Source organism: Falco peregrinus, chromosome 5 (assembly GCF_023634155.1).
Source record: "Falco peregrinus isolate bFalPer1 chromosome 5, bFalPer1.pri, whole genome shotgun sequence".
Classification (NCBI taxonomy): Eukaryota; Metazoa; Chordata; class Aves; order Falconiformes; family Falconidae; genus Falco; species Falco peregrinus.
The window spans coordinates 27,909,768-27,926,541 of NC_073725.1; the positions used below are offsets into that span (position 1 = coordinate 27,909,768).

The 16,774-nt window shown below is 42.6% G+C and overlaps 1 protein-coding gene across 2 annotated transcripts in view; it reads right to left on the reverse strand.

Moving 5' to 3' along the window:
- Positions 1–16,774, reverse strand: part of CNTNAP2 (contactin associated protein 2) — a 1,162,992-nt gene that overhangs the window by 25,341 nt on the left and 1,120,877 nt on the right. For both annotated transcript variants that reach the window (XM_055806132.1, XM_055806133.1), the window contains one exon: positions 2,457–2,687. In XM_055806132.1, the coding sequence (XP_055662107.1) occupies positions 2,457–2,687 (231 nt within the window). The remainder of the gene's footprint in view (positions 1–2,456; positions 2,688–16,774) is intronic.

Consider the following 16,774-nt stretch of genomic DNA (forward strand, 5'->3'; position numbering starts at 1 on the left):
TATCACTTATATCTCTGATTTTTCCATTTTCTTTTTCAACACAATGTGTGAGAAAATCTTCTAGCTGGGTTTGGGAAACATAAAAAAAATCCTCAGTGACAACTGCCTATTTGCTAATGCGAAGTGACACTAAATCCAAGCATTTTCACTTACCAGTCATCAAGATCATCTGTGTGCAAGGTCACACAGTCTACAGTAGATGTTTTTCCCGAGCCTGAAACAGAGCTAGCTGTGTCACACCACCAGAGATACCTTCACATAGACTGAGTTATTCTTACCTGACACCAATAAATCAGTTGCTGCGATACCTCCTCTTTGTATCATGGAAATGTCACCCAGAGTGAAAGTCAGGAATTGTTTACCCACACCTGAATGCCCTTTCACTTCCACCCCAGAGAAACAACACTCCCTTGCTGTGAAATGTCTTTCTATCATAACTCACCTGACACTGTTGCTCCCTTCAGTGTACAGCAGTCCCTCGCTAACAGCCTTTAAAGCAATATGATCTCTTCCCTCTACTGCTGCGGAGCACTGGGGAGGACAAGAGGAGGGGTCCCTAGCTCCCAGCCTTACAAAAGTTAATCACTGCCAAAAATGAAGGTGGGCCATTTGCAGTCTGTCTGCCCATGACTTCAAACAGCCAAGTGAAATTCAGCTATGGAAATTAGATATTTTTTGGTCGGCAGAAGTTAACAGACATCTTGAGCCAACCTAATTGCATGCCGTATGTCTCCTGATATCCTTTATGATGGCTCCATGACTATTACAATTAATCCAGAAGAAAATGTGTTAGTTTATAATCTGTCAGGTCACCAACATTGAATCAACGCAGCAAAAATTGTCAAGATGAGTCTGAACCAACACAAGGACATGCATAGCAGCACATGGCAACGACAAGCAGGACCTCCATTTTTTTAACATCAGGAGCTATTAGGAGCAGTTCAAATATTTTGAGTAAATCCCACCATAGTCTTTTACTACCTTGCAGTTATATTCAGTGTAGGAAAAAGAAACCAACCAAAATTAACAACCAAAACCCATTATCTGCACAAGATTCACAGCAGCAGTGCATCCTCAGGATGTTTATGGCACTTTTTAAAAGACATGAGTCAGTAAGGTATCCTTCAGGAAATGTGCTTTTATAGAAAGAGGAGCACAGAACATAACCTTCAGGTAAAACCTGACCTAATAATCACCGAGAAGAAAGGGACTACTAATTTTTGGTGAAAAAAATTCAAGCAAGGAGATTGCATGTTATAAACAGGGACGTGATGTACTGAAATCTTACAATGGCATGGCAGCAAGGAAGGAATGACAGGTTTTAGATTGTTAGCATCAATATTTGGGACTCTCAGCCCTGGAATATCTCTCCCCTTACAAACATCTGCCCTATTTCTCTATTGAAAAAGAGCTGAAAGGAAACGCTGCAAGGAGTTCCTTGATATTGCAAGGGAAAAAAAAACCAAAACACATCCAAACCCCAAAGGTATGGTCTTGGGACCTACTTATAAGAAAGACATACATACCTGTCCCCTCACATATGAAAACTGGCAGATGGATGCATCCCCAAACACAACAGGCAAAGGCTAATGGGTATCAAAATCATTATGGACTCATTTTCTCTACTAGCATTTTAATTTTATATCACAGTAAACGCATAAACTTTGCCAGGACGGGTTCTAATTTACACTACTACAAGTGAAATCAGAATGAGGACAAAATATAAGAGAGGTGTCAATGGACACATGACCCTATAAATCTAAAGGGAACAGATTTTTTTTTTTTTTAAGTATTTACCTGACACTCAAGAAGGAAAGAGAAAGAAACCCTCTAAAGTTACGCACAATGTATACTTTCAAAGACTGTCATGAGCCTGCCGGGATCAGCAAATCGTTTTGGCTTTCCAGCATTTTCAGCACGAGATGAATGCCATCATGACTAATGGGATCTCCCATTAAACACGGCCTAAGGAAAGCAGACCTTTCAGAAAACAAATCAGCACTTTATATAAACATATTTAAGCCTAAAATTAGATTCACTTTTTTTGTATGAAGCTGACTACAATATACTCACTGATTAGGAATACAGCCTAAGAAATGCCATGATACTTTATTTATCTGTACTTACAAACCTTTTGCTGACTATGTACCCAATACTACAGAGAAATTGCTATCACAGCAGCCAGGTCCAAACTCAACATTCAAACACTCTAAGACTTATGGAAAAGAAAAATAACGCAGAATATTAAAAAAAGGCAAATCAAATATCTTGTAACTGCATTTAGAAGTGGTGGCATATCTCTGTCATTCTAGCTTTGTATTTCCTACCGTGATTATAGTCCTACAGTCATCCACCAACCACATTCACTCGGTATTGTTGTTCCTTACAGAGAAAGGCAGATGTATTTCTTCCCTGAAATGCTCCACCAAGCTAACATGGCATGAACCCCGGCTTACCTGAGTCTAAGTGCCACGGGTCAGTAGCGGCCGACATTGGTGGGATGGTGAGTGGAGATGCTCCGCAGTTGGATTCCACCAGTTCTCCTTGGATGTGGACGTGAGAGGAGGCGTTGGTAGGTCTCAGAGCTGCTTTGAGTGGAGCAATCTGGTTGAACTGTACTCTCGATAGGCAGCCAGTGAATCCTGGAGTGTTGTATTTATATATATCTTGGTCAATCTTCCCAATTTCTATGGGAAATTAAGCAGGGGGGAAAACAAGAGATTAAACAAAACAATTCATTGTATTGGAAAGCACGGTTGGTCTGAACACTCAATTCCCAGAGCTCAGTTCCCAAGTCCCTTTCTCAGGAGGCTGAGAACGTGTCAGACCCTGCCAAGTTTCTGTACACTTCATTACAGGTTAAAGCTGGAACCCTTCAGGCTTTGATGTGACTCAGTTTCACTGCTATGCTATCATTAAAATGAAAGGCTGGCGTGAAGGAGTCATCAGAGAACAAAAGACCAGGGAAAAAATCTTTTCCCCAAGAAGAGGCGGCAAAAGAGAAGGTAGAAAAGCAGTCATCGCCAGGGTCTCTCCTCGCAGCTGAAGCTTCTGCTGTGAGAGATGCCCCTGCGTTCACCCTGTCCTGTTGCTCTCTAGCCCCTCTCGGTGGGCTGGGACCACTCCCCTTCACTCCTGTCTCCTCACCAGGAAACCAAGCATCTCTTCATGGGGAAACCTAGCATCCCTTCACCAGGAGACCCAAGTGTCCCTTTGCCAGGAGACCATGCGTCTCTTTACCAGGGGACCAAGTGTCCCTTTGCCAGGAGAGCAAGTCTCTCTTTGCCAGGGGAACAAGTGTCCCTTTGCCAGGAGAGCAAGTCTCTCTTTGCCAGGGGAACAAGTTCCCCTTTGCCACAAGACCAAGTTCCCCCTCGCTAGGAGACCCAAGTGTCCCTTTGCCAGAAGAACAAGTGTCCCCTCAGCAGAAGAGCAAGTGTCCCTTCACCAGGAGACCCGAGTGTCCCTTTGCCAGAAGACCAAGTGTCCTCTCACCAGGAGACCCGAGTGTCCCTTTGCCAGAAGACCAAGTGTCCCCTCGCCAGGAGACCCAAGCACCCCTTTGTCAGGAGACCAAGCGCCCCCTCACCAGGAGACCACACATCCCTTCAGCCTGATGTGGCAAAGGGCCGCTCTCCAGCCTCCTTCCTTTCCGGCAGCAGCGAGAGGTGGCGGCAGCCCGCTCAGTGCCGCTGCAGGCTCAGGAGCCACACGTGCTCCCCTGCTTCCCACCTGCCTCCCACCGCTGCTGGGCCTCCACCGCCTGAGCGCCTGCTGCCAGTTGGCCATTTTACACCTCACCGCTGCGGGCTGGCACCAAGCTGCCTGCTGGCACCCGTGAGCACAGCACGGTGCTCTGCCAGTGCTCTCTGAACAACTGTCCTCCCTCAAAGTCACCTGACAAGTAGCTTTAAACACCAGTTAAACAGATCCCAAAATGGTAGCTGTGAAATGCAGCACATGCTCTTCCTACCCAGGAATCTGTAGTCCACGCACAACTTTTTAATTCTGCCAGGACTTGTTGCAACAACCTGAATCACAAGTGAAACAAACCCAGCACTCTGTCAGCTGCCTGTGTTTAGAGGGGGTATTAACATTTCAAAGCCTCACCGCAGTGTCTAATATAATATTTACATGGCAATGAGGAATTTGGCTTCCTTTCTTCTACGATAGCGTGGAGTGAATGGAAGGGACACATGGTAGCACCGGGTCTGTGCTGTGTCAGGGACTATTTCTCCAGAGGCACTGAGATGCTTCAAACTGCCTTTCCCTGCATCCGCAGGGACAGGAGTTAACACGGCTGATTCTTGAAGCCGTACTGAGCTGAGCAAAGCAAGATGGTATCCCAGGGGCAGAGACAGGGAGCAGCCCCAGGTTGTTCAAAGGCAACCTTTTCAGATAGGAACAGTAGTAAGGGTTTGAAAAAGGGTGTTTCTGGGAAAAAAAAAAAAAGTCTGTAAATCACAAGATGGTGTCATAAAAAGGAAAGTAAGGAAAACAGAGGTGGGACAGTGTGCTCCCAAGAAGTATGAGGAGAAAGTTAGGAGGAGTTTTATTGTAAGAGTTTGGGGAAGAGCTGGGAACCAAAGCACATCTGGGTTTGAGTTTTGCTACTAATAAAGACACAAAAAAATCAAATTGGAATTATTAGAAAATGCATTACTAACCTTTCAGACAAGTCTGTGTTCAGTTCTAACCAAACCAGGACCAATTATATGAGGGTTGAGCTGCTTACTGGGCTCCCTAAAAACTTCCATGATACATGTATCCGTGCTATTACTAAGAGTACTGAGGGGTCTGCACCAGGGATACATACAAGGAGTTTCAAGGCTATAAACCAGACAGAACATTTCAATTATGCTTTATTTTGGGGGTTCACACGTGAAACATGAAGTGGGGGAAAACTGGGGGAAACTGGACAAATCTTGAGCACAATTAAAACGACATCTTGGTTTTCACACAGAGCTAAGCTGTACCTTTTCTGTCTTTGCAACCCCTATTAGAACGATAAACGTACAACATTTAAGTCCCCCTGACACCTAGCAAAAGGACACAAAAGGAAGATGCATAATTTGAAAATTACTTGCACTAGATCGTTATGTGATCCACTGTACAAGAACAGATTTTCTGTTTCTCCATTTTCCCTTTTCCTTCTCATTTGAGAATTTTCTTTCTCTGCTAGTACTTATCCAGCCTGTATCAATATTATATTTTACAAGCTGGCAGTTAGCAGTGACTGTCACCTGTGACAAAGTGGAAATGTGCTCAGGACTCAGCTAGAGACTAGCTTAAATGCATTAAAATAATTGTATTAGCTATGTGGGTCTTTCAACCAGCTCTCCTTTAAAAAAGTAGCTTGACCAAACAAGCCTCCTCTTCACATATTTGATAGAAAGTAAAAAACCTCACACGTGCCTGCCCACTTACTATAGTTAGTAGAAAAGCTGTACAAAAGCCAGAGTTCATGCATATGAATGCTACTTGTACATTGCATCAGTCAGACAAGGTTCCTATCTGACCACAATATTCACTGTCTCTTACTTCAATAAAATGTTCGTGGTATATTCAGTGAATAGCTGCAATTTTGAGTAGTCTTTATAATCTAAGGAACAATTAGAAGACCGTATTTCTCTTTAAACATTGTAAACACTGTCAATAACAGTTCAGTAACAGTTCAGTAATCACCTTTTATTCATATTTTTATATATTCTGTGGAACTTCATGCAGCAATGCTAATAGCCTCCCACTCACAATCCTGAGTGACAAGAACAAAACCCCATGAATATGGTTGTGCTACTTAAGCAGCTACAGCACCATTCTTCTCTAACTCCATGAATAACAAGTGATGGAGACTAGATCCTGAAAGAATTAAAAAGAAAAAACCCCAAACCCCTAACAAGGCACCTTGCTGAAGATCTGCATTTTGGTTTAAAACATTCCACAAATGGTGGTTGTCAAAGTCACCTCACACAAATTTACCACGAGCTCACATCACATCAGCGCTGAACCAAGACGGATCGACTTCTATGGCTGTGAACATGTTCCTTCCCGTGTGCATTCCGTGGGGCTCAGCACACCGATGCTCTCTGATGTTAGGCCATTACACTTTGCCTCCTTGTGTATCTAAGCTTGCTATAAACCCATCCCTGGAGACTGTAACGATTATGTAATGAAATATGCCCTTGTTGTCATGACTAAAATTCAATTTTCTCCCTATAACCAAGATGGTAGAAAAAGAGAAGAAGATGACAATCACATTATTTAAAAAAGGGAAATGTACAAAGCAACTGCTTTGCATTTTCCTGACTTTCAGCATGTAAGCTAGTGCAAAGTCATATAAATATTACATAGTATTATCATTACCTAATAGCAACATCAGTATTATTGCTTTCAGATCTGATGCAGCAATCTGCTGGTACCCTACCCACAAGCATATCTGTAATGAAAGACTTCCAAAAATACCACTTATAATAAGGCCTTTTTTAAACTTCAGATAGCTTTGAACATTTGTTTCCTTGACCACATAACCTGCTGACTTGAGATGAAGACCATGATTACAAGACAGAGACCATTAAGGCAAACTCGTTCTAGCATGGACACACTGCAGTATACAAATCTTTAACACTAAACATTCACACAGGAACTATGCACCTGCCCACCCAGATTGCTTAAACATTTTAAGAATGTCTATAAGTAGTACACAGTACACTATGAACCTCAAAGATGCTGCCCCGTGTCTTGTGCATTATCATTCACTGAAGATATACATAACATTGATTATTTGTTATTTATGTTTTGTTAGCTGTTTAACAGTAAAAAAAGATACAGGAATTTAATCCTGTTACTAGTTTTGATTTCAGGGTCTATTTCCCATAGCTGTGGCAGAAACATGCCATATAGTGATGAAAAATATATTGTTTCTCTATTGAATATTATGTGCTATTACTGAAGAAGCTCTTTTCCATCTAGCTGAAAAGATGTAAAGAAGGTCGGTTTTCAGGGATGCCATTAATGAGTACTCAACAAGTTGAAATTAATTATTCTATAAATCTAGAAGAAAACAAGGAAAACCAACTCATACGGAAGAAGAGAATTGCAGCTGGACCTGTGCATAAGTGGCACATAGTAATACTAACCAGTGTGATTAGGTTATCTGCTTTGTAAGCCTTTTTGCCCTTACTACATTACCTGTAGACGCAGTTAGGGCTCCTGCCTAGGCACTATTGCAAGACAGTTTGGTTCACACTATTACTAAAGTTGACCTAGTTAGCATGCCTCTGATGAGCTACTTGTAGAAACACATTGCCAAATAATAGTTTTTATCTACCCTCTCTCTCCCCCTTCTCTGTGTTCCATATCCACCAGTAAAAGATTTAGCTCAAAGGGCCACAGTGATTCTATAAGCACAAAAAGCTATCACACTGCTGGAGAGGTCCAGCTCCGCTTAATTCTACCATTTACTTTTTACACATTCTTGTAGCATCACTTAGCAAGACTAGAGAAAAATGACAGCCTGATTTAGCAGAGAAAAAAATTACATGTTTGGTCCCACAGCCCTGAGCAGGTTTTTGAGAGATGGAACAGAAATGCTTTCTATTTATGTAAAGTTCTCCATGTGAGAATCCTAGAATGATTCCCACACACACAAAGCTCTGCAGCACAAAGCTACACCATCCAGCACAGCACTGTGCCATACCAGTACAGTCATGCCACAGGTGGTAAGACAGCCTTGGGCTGTGCTACACATGGACCTGAGAAAGAGGGAGAGGAGAGACAGTCAGCTGTGAGGGAAGAGGGAAACACTCTCACGGCAAACCTACAAAATGTACAAAACCTGTTTTTATTAAATGTACATGCTGAGTATCTTTGCTAAATATCTTTTTTTATTCTAGCTGATCTGTGCATTTTTTTTTTCATTATAGGACTGAAACGCGTATCAATACAGACAGTTACAATAAATCCTGAACTTTGCACGGTGTTCAATACATACAGAGAAAATCAAGGCATCTATTTATTGTGAATTATGTTCCATTAGGAAGGAAATGTAACAGAACTTGAAATACACTTTGTGGGTATGCACAACAATGTATATAATAAATCTCCTGTTATGAATCACCTTGGAGTTTTCCAGTGATGCCCTTCAAAGTAGAAATAAGGCATAACTAAGGATACCTAGCACAGCAAGGCTCTTGGTAAATGCTATAGACATCTAGCTCCTCTTTCTTCTTTGATAGTGGGAAAGCTCTGCCCAAAGTAGCACATAGCGGGGCAGGGAGAAGAAAACCACTATATACTGGAGTGATTTTGTTGTCACAGAGGATGCCTTTTAAACAAAGGAAAGTCTCAGCAGCACAACCAAAACCCTTTCAGTTCCATTTACTAAAGACTATTTCTTACATAATTCACACAAGACATTTGAATTTTGCTTTGAAATTGGTGAAAAATCCAGCTGTTTGGATTTAGGACAATGATCTATTTATATGTGCTTGCCCATTTATGCTGTGAAATACAACAGCTTAATGATTCTGGAAAGACAGTAGCCGTATCAGTAGTGGGAGAAGTCCATCTTTGCCACAGGATGGTATTTCTGGCTGAACTACCATGATGCTCTGCTATTTCACTTAAGATTAAGCATCCACTCAGTGGGTAGGTAGAAGGTAATTCATTATAAAGCTTTAGAACCCTTCAGCTAGCTATACTAAATGGAGCCTAAATTATCTTCATATAATATTTTAATAGACTGCACAGGTGAACTCACCAATTCAATTAAATGAACCACTAACCACTTCTGGGTCAACCTTAGCAATAGATTTTCTCTTCAAAATAAAGCACCATGTGCTCTCTTGTGCCCTGTGCTCAGATATCTTGTTACATTACCGCTGCTCAAAGATCAGCCCAATCAGCATCTTAAGCATCTCTGTTATTGTGTCAGGCTCCACATAACAGAAAGCAGTTTAAACTCCCCTGAAAGGGAGCTATTGATTTCAAGAAGTCACAGTCCCCTGAGATTACTAAAGCACTTTCTCCTATTTGATACCTGGATGAGCAGTTCAATGCAACATCAAACCCTGGCACATGCCAGTCCTTGAGGATTGGCGTGGTGTGAAAAATGCTGAGAGAATAAATAAATTAGTTTGAATCACACACAGCACACAGTCATAGGGATAACCGATCTGGGGTGGTGTACACCTGCTAGACCACAGCCACAGGGCTAAGTCCATGTCAGGAGCAACTACTATACACCCAAAAGGGGAATAACACCAGACAAAGGGAAAATTACATTCTGACACACTGCCTGGCTCTTCTGATGAACATCTTCCAGTATGAAGATCAAGCACCTGTTTGCTTACTGGCTCTTTGTATCTTCTCTGCCCTAAGATCAGCAATTTCTTTAAAAAAGCATACTAATACCACTTAACTGTGTAGACACCAGGTGTGGTATCAGATACGGCAAACACCCACAGCACAAAGCAAAAAAGCTAAACTCCCAGGATGACATTTAATGAGCTGTAGTTAATGTAAAACCGCAAGGCACATATGGGCACTGAGCTAAGCTACCGTAAAGACTTGCCACAGCCCTCAAACTTCCCTGGCTTTTAATTTCAGTCTCTGAATTAGAATTCAGTAAGTGGTACAAACCGAGTATAAAACAACAAGAACTTAATTTTGTCCATTAGTCAAAAAACCAAGCTCCTGCATACAGCTCTCTGGACACTTCTACTGGTGGAACAAAATGCCCACTTATGGAGAACTCATTACAGGGGTGCTGAGGGCAGCAAAGGGGCTGGCAGCTCCCGAGAAGGGGGACCTGAGCTTCACAGGACCCAAGTGCTAATGACTACTGACTGCTCTTTATGCAAAAAATCAAATCCCACGTGGCAGACACACTTTTTTCGGTCCACGGGTCTGCAAGGGCCACGTGGTACCCGGGCGCCTCCCCATTCATCCCTTTCCCATCATGCTAATTCATTCACGCTGCCTAGGGGCCTGCAGGGATGGAGTAAATGTGGTGAGAAGCTGCAGGGTGGTCTCCAGCCTCCATGGGGCTGGGACAGTGTCCTGCTTTCAGCTGGGTTAGAGTTAATGCTCTTCCTAGTAGCTGGTGCAGTGGTGTTTTGGATTTAGTATAAGAATAATGTTGATAACACACTGATGTTTTAGTTGTGGCTACATAGTGCTTATAATAAGTCAAGGACTTTTCAGTTTCCCATGCCAGTGAGGAGGTACACAAGCAGCCAGGAGGAAGCAGAGCCAGAACAGCTGACCCACACTAGCCAAAGGGATATTCCATACCATAGAACATCATGCTCACTACATAAACAGGGGGGAGTTGGCCAGGAAGGGCCAATCACTGCTCAGGGACTGGCTGGGCATCAGTCAGCAGGGGGTGAGCAATGGCATTGTACATCACTTGGTTTTTCTTGGGCTTTATTCCTCTCTCTCTCTTTGTTATTTCCCCTTACATTACTATTAATTTTATGTCAATTGTTAAACTGTTCTTACCTCAACCCACAGGTTTTACCTTTTCCTGACTCTCCTCCCCATCCCAGTAGGGGGAGAGGGTGGGAGTGAGCCTGTGGCTACCTGGTACTTTGTTGCCAGCTGGGATTAAACCACGACAGTTAGCCATCCTGTCACTCCCTCTTCTGACTCATGCCATAAGGGACTAACTGTCCCCTTCACCCTGGACCCTTGCTCAGAAGTCAGATGCCTTCAGACATGCCTACAGCTGATTGCTCTCCAGAGCCTTTGAGTACTGCCCACAGTACGGCCCTATTGTGTGACCTGGTCCTTTTCTGGCTGTTTTAACTTTTTCTTTGTAACTTTATCTTACTTACTTATTGTAACTTTCCTGATTTTCTTTTATGAGAAATTATAGCTTGTATGGAATAATTTTGTTTAGACAGTTTATGTCTGGACTAACAAACTGACTGACCACTCACGGAAACATGAAGATACTGTTTGTGGTGTACGAAGCACTGTGCCAGGAACCAAAGGAATTAACATTAACCCAACAGTGCCAACCGACAGTGCTGCACAGCAAACACAAGGTGCTTTCATTTGCTGTCAGACACGTAAGAAATGGCCTTATCCACAGTGCAAGCAAGAGAAAAATTCCTTACGAAGCCTGTAACAGCTCAGTGCATGTTTCAGTTGCAGCAGCAGCTTTACCAGTGTTGCTGAAACAAAGGCCATTACTTTATGAAACGTTCTCAGTACTTTCTGCACAAGCTGGAAATGATTGAACCAGGTGAAAAATACACAGGATTAGAGAACCTGAGCTGTCCTGGAAGCTGTGCCACAGCCCTGGAGCACTTCCAAACCCCAGTCCCTGGCGGAAGAGTTATGGCTTTCGTGTCACACTGTAATGGAGACAGTAAATCACCAATGTGAAATGCACTCCTATCAGAGTCCCATTATGGCAGAAATAATAAAGGCTAGTGCTGGACTGCAGCCCCTCAGTCAAAACAGGCATGTGAGGAATGCTGTGGAATGGAGATGTTATTTGACAGCAGCCTGGTTTCACACTGCCACAAATGAAGAGGGTTTGAGCATGACAAGTTGGATTTTTTTTCTGCTCTTCTGTACTGATGGTATAGTTTCTGAATGTTTCAAGATTTCATACTGGATGTATGATTTCCTGGCATTTTCCATTTTAAAATTTCGTGTGTAGCCAACAACAGTTATCATTCAGGAATTTACATGGCCTTTTAACAAAAAGGAAATTAGCTGACACTGCACGATTCTTAGTAATTGCATTGTAAAACCTGCAAAACTAAGGGCAACACCTTAAAAGTGGTCATCACTTTTTCAAGGAAACAAATTATTTTCTTCATGTTTTGCTACTGACTTGCTGTATAACCTTGAGCAAGTCACTTCAGATACTCACTTCAAACTCTTCCCCTCCCTCTTAGTAGGACATAGGGAATTCCCCCTATCCTCCAGCTGGGATCTGTCTCACTTGAGATGTTTTAAGATCCAAGTAAAAAAGATATGGGCATTGCCTTCCAATATAGAAAAAAAAACCCAAACAACACACCAGTTTTTTTTAAACACCCCACAAACTTCTCATGACTCTGTAAAGGTCACTAACAGAGGCACAGATTGTATGGTACATTTCCATTGATAAAGAAGAAAGCTCTCCCAAGGGTAATGGAACAATGCAAAATCAGGGAAAAAAAGAAGAAATACCAAGTTTGTAGAGACCCTTCATTGCCATGGAATGATACCCAGCATGCAATCATGAACTGGAAGTCTTGATTTTGGCAGAAGTTTTCAAATGTTCCCACTCAAGAGCAGCCCCCGAGAAGTGTTCAGCTGGGGCAGAACTTCAATGAGAGTGAACAGTCAGCTCTGTGCCAGAGGGGCCAAAACTCCCAAGGGTTCTGGGGAAAGAGAGACCTCTCCATGCGTTACCCTTTATAATCATCTGTGAGTGGTAATACAGTCATTTCATAAATTTATATATAACTTTATTACTCCTCTAGACAACTAATTGTTCTCCCTGGGTACCAGAAGCAAAAAGCTCAGCCTGTTGTTTAAAGCAGGAATCCCAAATGTAGGAAGAGCCAAAAAGAAAGGTCATCCACCTAGACAATAGCCTGAGCTGACTGGACACCAATATTGTTCAGTCAGGCTGTACCACATACCTTGACCGCAAATCCTTCTGAGGGCTACTGATAATCTTTTGCTTGAGAAGCAAAATGCTCAGCACACGCTGATGCAACCCACTCTGCAGAAATAAGCAGTTCTCAAGGCAAAACTGCCTAAGAAGTACCTGACAGTTAGCTTCCAGAACACGTTTTTTTTGTATCCCATCCTCTATCCTCTTCATGTGATGCAAGAGCAAAGGGATCATGTGTTGAGGGCAGCAGAAGCAGAGCCACCACCAGGTGTTTGATCTGAACAAAGAATTATATGTTTCATCTGCTTTTTGTCTGTAGGCAGGCTCTAAACACAGTGAGAGGAAGCAGTTGAAGGGAGAGGAGAAGAAATTATGTAGCTGAAATGTCTCTAAAACCACCCCAAACCACAAATCTAAATGACTGACAAAATAACTGAGTGATTTTGTTATCATAGATATCACTATGAAAAAATAAAAGTTATTATCACAGACAAAGCATCCTCAGAATTAGCTAGGACACTGTATTTCAGCAGGATTTATAAGCTCATTCTCATTTATGCTCATGATAAATAACCATGGCAGCATCTTTCATAAACCTTAGAGAAGGCTGTAAAACACATAGGTAGAGGTAGCATTACTATGCCAAAAAAATACGCAGTTTCATTCATATCATTTGCCTAAATGTGCTTTTACATCTTATGGAAGCTGGCTGCAGCATTAACTGAGCAAATGCTTTTCAGGCCAGAAAATAAATAAATAAATAAACGAATGAATGCATAAATTAAACAAACAAATAAGACTTTTCCAGCCTGTAGTCAACTGTAATGTATCTTGGCCAAACTTCAATGCATTTAGTTATATTGTGCTTTTGTTAAAACTATATTAAAATAATATACTTTCAGTCTGATTATTACTCTTCTATCACTACCTGCGAATGTCCTCATACTACGTTTTGCATTCTGGATCACCAGCTTCAAATATCTTAATAAAACTGCAGTCTCATCAAAGAGTGTGTAGGCTGCAATTCCCTCTCTTACCTCCCTCCTTTGCTGATCTTACTTTCACTCGGAGATGGTGAAAAAGCTAAAACAACAATTTGAAGAAGATTCATGGTATGCAACCAAGACTGGAAAATTATTTTTCAGTAAAATATTATTTTTATTCATATACCATGTATGCCTTATATTAACCTTCTCTATTCTTAAAAGGTTTGGTTGTGGTTGTGGCGTTTTTTGGGGGGGTATTTTTTATTATTTTTTATTAAATTAAAAAGGTAAAGATCTGCAATCTGTTAAGAAACAACTTTTAAGGATGTTAGTATCACAAATATAAAACTTTATCAGTCTCACATGATTTTACTTATTTATGAAATCTGAAAGAAAACCATGGCTACCGCAACTACAATGTTGGTTTTTAATGCAATGTAATATATAAAGAAAAGGGAAAAGGGTTTTGGGAACTGAAATTTTTCAGAAGATAAGCACACTGCCACATTAAGAACAAACAACGACCTTTCTAAGTAGTGGCAACTTTAATTCAGTTATCAAAAGCCTGAAAATAGCAAGCAAATGAAAAGCAGAATGCCAGCAAGGATGAGAATACTATAACTTGGTAGGTCATTTTACTTCCAGCATTTTCATTCTGTTTGCTTTACTGCTTCATTTGGAATTTATTTTTTCTCAGATGAAAACCTCCACTTTCTTTACAGACAATACCAACCTGGCTGTACTATGGAAAAACACCGTTTATTTTAACAATTGGAGAAATATTGCAGGACAGCACAGAAAAGAAAAAGAATCAATTTCATTTCTCAGAAGCAATTTCTTTTATGCTTTTTTTTCCCAGTATTGTATGCATCACAATGTGAATCTGACCAGTCTCTATTACATCTCAGAGTCAATGATGGGGTTGATCCAAGAAAGGCCAAAGGCTTTTGCTTCTTTTCTTTTGTTACAAGTATACATATGTGTAACACTCTTGTATTTCCTCTGCTGGAACATGCTTATGTACAATAAATTCACTGCTGAAAAGTATTGCTATTCAATGCACAATGTCAAATTATCATAAAAAATTAACAGCCACATTAGATAGATCAATAACCTATCTAGTTCATTTTTCTCCCTTCAAAAAAAAAAACCCCACAAGGTGACTGATAGTAGATGGATGATTCACCAGTAGTATAACAGCATGCAGCATGTAAACCCATCCTTTTCCAGAATACCTTCTCAGCTTCTCTTAAACATGGGCTTTAAACCTTTCTAAGATGCAGGCTGCATCCTGACTTTCATATTTAGCTACGGGTAGATCCGACTCCCACGAATGTGTCCGATCTTTTCGGAAGCAATTAATGCTTCTGGCCCCCACAACATCTCACGCCCCTAAGTTCCAGTGCTGAACTGCTCACTCCAGGACAAACGACCTCCTGCCACTCATTTTAAGGCTGCAGCCTGGCAAGGTAATCGAGGGTCTCAGCTTCTTGTGCTCCGGAAAGCACTGCACACCCAAACCATTACAGCATACTGTATCAAAATTCGGGTAGACCAACAAAATCACCTAAAAAGAGAGCTCTCAGTCTTTGGTTTAAAAGAAGCCTTCATGCACTTTAGTTAGTGGCAAAGCCCTGCAAAAGACCCTATAGACAGTGGAAATCATGATTTCATAAAGAACGAAATGTAAAAGCATTACACCACGATCTGGAAACCAAACCCACTCCCTTGTTCAACAAACACACTGGAGATGAAAGGCATAGGTGTGGTTTCATGCCAGCTAACAAATTTCCTTCCATGAGGAACAGTAAGGAAGCACACTTTCTTTTCCAGTCCCGTCAATCTCAGGTATAATACTCACAGCTTCACTGGACCTCTGCTGCTTTTCAGACCAGACGCAGAATATTACGTGTCAGACATCCTCACTGTGCGTATTTTTGTAGGTTCTATGATTTGTCCATCCACAGCCTTAGCCAGTAGGTAATGATAATAGACCTTTCCCCAAAAAGACACCGAGCTGAGTGTGTGGAGGAATGATGGAAGGACAGGACCAGAAAACACGCAAGAACTAACTCAGTGACTACCTCTGCATCTCATCAGATGGTGTAAACCGGACACTTCCAGCTGGCCTAAATCAAACTGAGCACTACCAACTTGCATTATTATTATTATTATAGTTATTTAATCATTATTATTAATTATTATCATTATTAAATCCATGCATGGAACGATATTCCAGAGTAGTGCCGGCAGGCACAGTGCCATTTCCAGTGTAATAGCTTTGTTAACAAGCTGTAGCAAGTGCTCCCACCCAAATACTGAGACAGCTTTGGGTGTATTCTTCTCTCAAACCTAATGGATGGCTTTGGAGGGACAGGGAAACCTCTGAGCAAGCTGCAATAAAAATAAATCTATATATATATATAAAAAAACCAACCAGAACGATAGCATCTTGTTAAGCATGCTCTAGCACAGAAATACATTAAAACAGTATGGTTAGTTCTAAGATTCTATACCGACAAGAAATACTGTCATTTGCTTGTTTTCTTAAATCTTGTACTAGCCGAAACAGCGTCACCCCGGCGGGATCATGAAGCAGACATGTCGCACAGCACACTCCCTTGCTGCTTTTACAGCCAGTTCGTTATAAAAAGATGCAAAAACTTACAGGTGGCTGGCAGCGTCGCGCCAGGTGACCGACACCGGGCTGCCCCCCTCCTGTCCCCCGAGCCCCCCGGTGGAACGGAACCCCACGCAGAGATCCAGGTGGGAGACCCCCGAGCCGGGACGCCTCAGACCCTTTGTCCCGGCAGGATCACCCAGCGCTCGGCCCCCTCCCTCGGGCGAGCTGCGGGGCGCCCTCATCCCCCCCCCGCCGCCTCCCTCTCCAGGCTGAGAACCGGCGGCAGCTCATCACACCAGTGCCCAGCCCCGCCCGGGGGGTGGCCCGGCAGCAGCAGCCTCGCGTGGTGCCGTGCCCCCCAACAACACCCCCCCCCGCCCCCAGTGCTACCTCCGTCCTCCCGGCGCTGCCCTGTGGCGGCCCGGCCGGCAGCCGCGGGGCAGCGGCGGCCCGCACGGCTGGGCTGCGGTGGCGAAGCGGGCGGAAAGCGCGGAGCGGAGCGCGGTGGAGCGGCGGCGGGGGGCGGGGCGGCGGCAACAC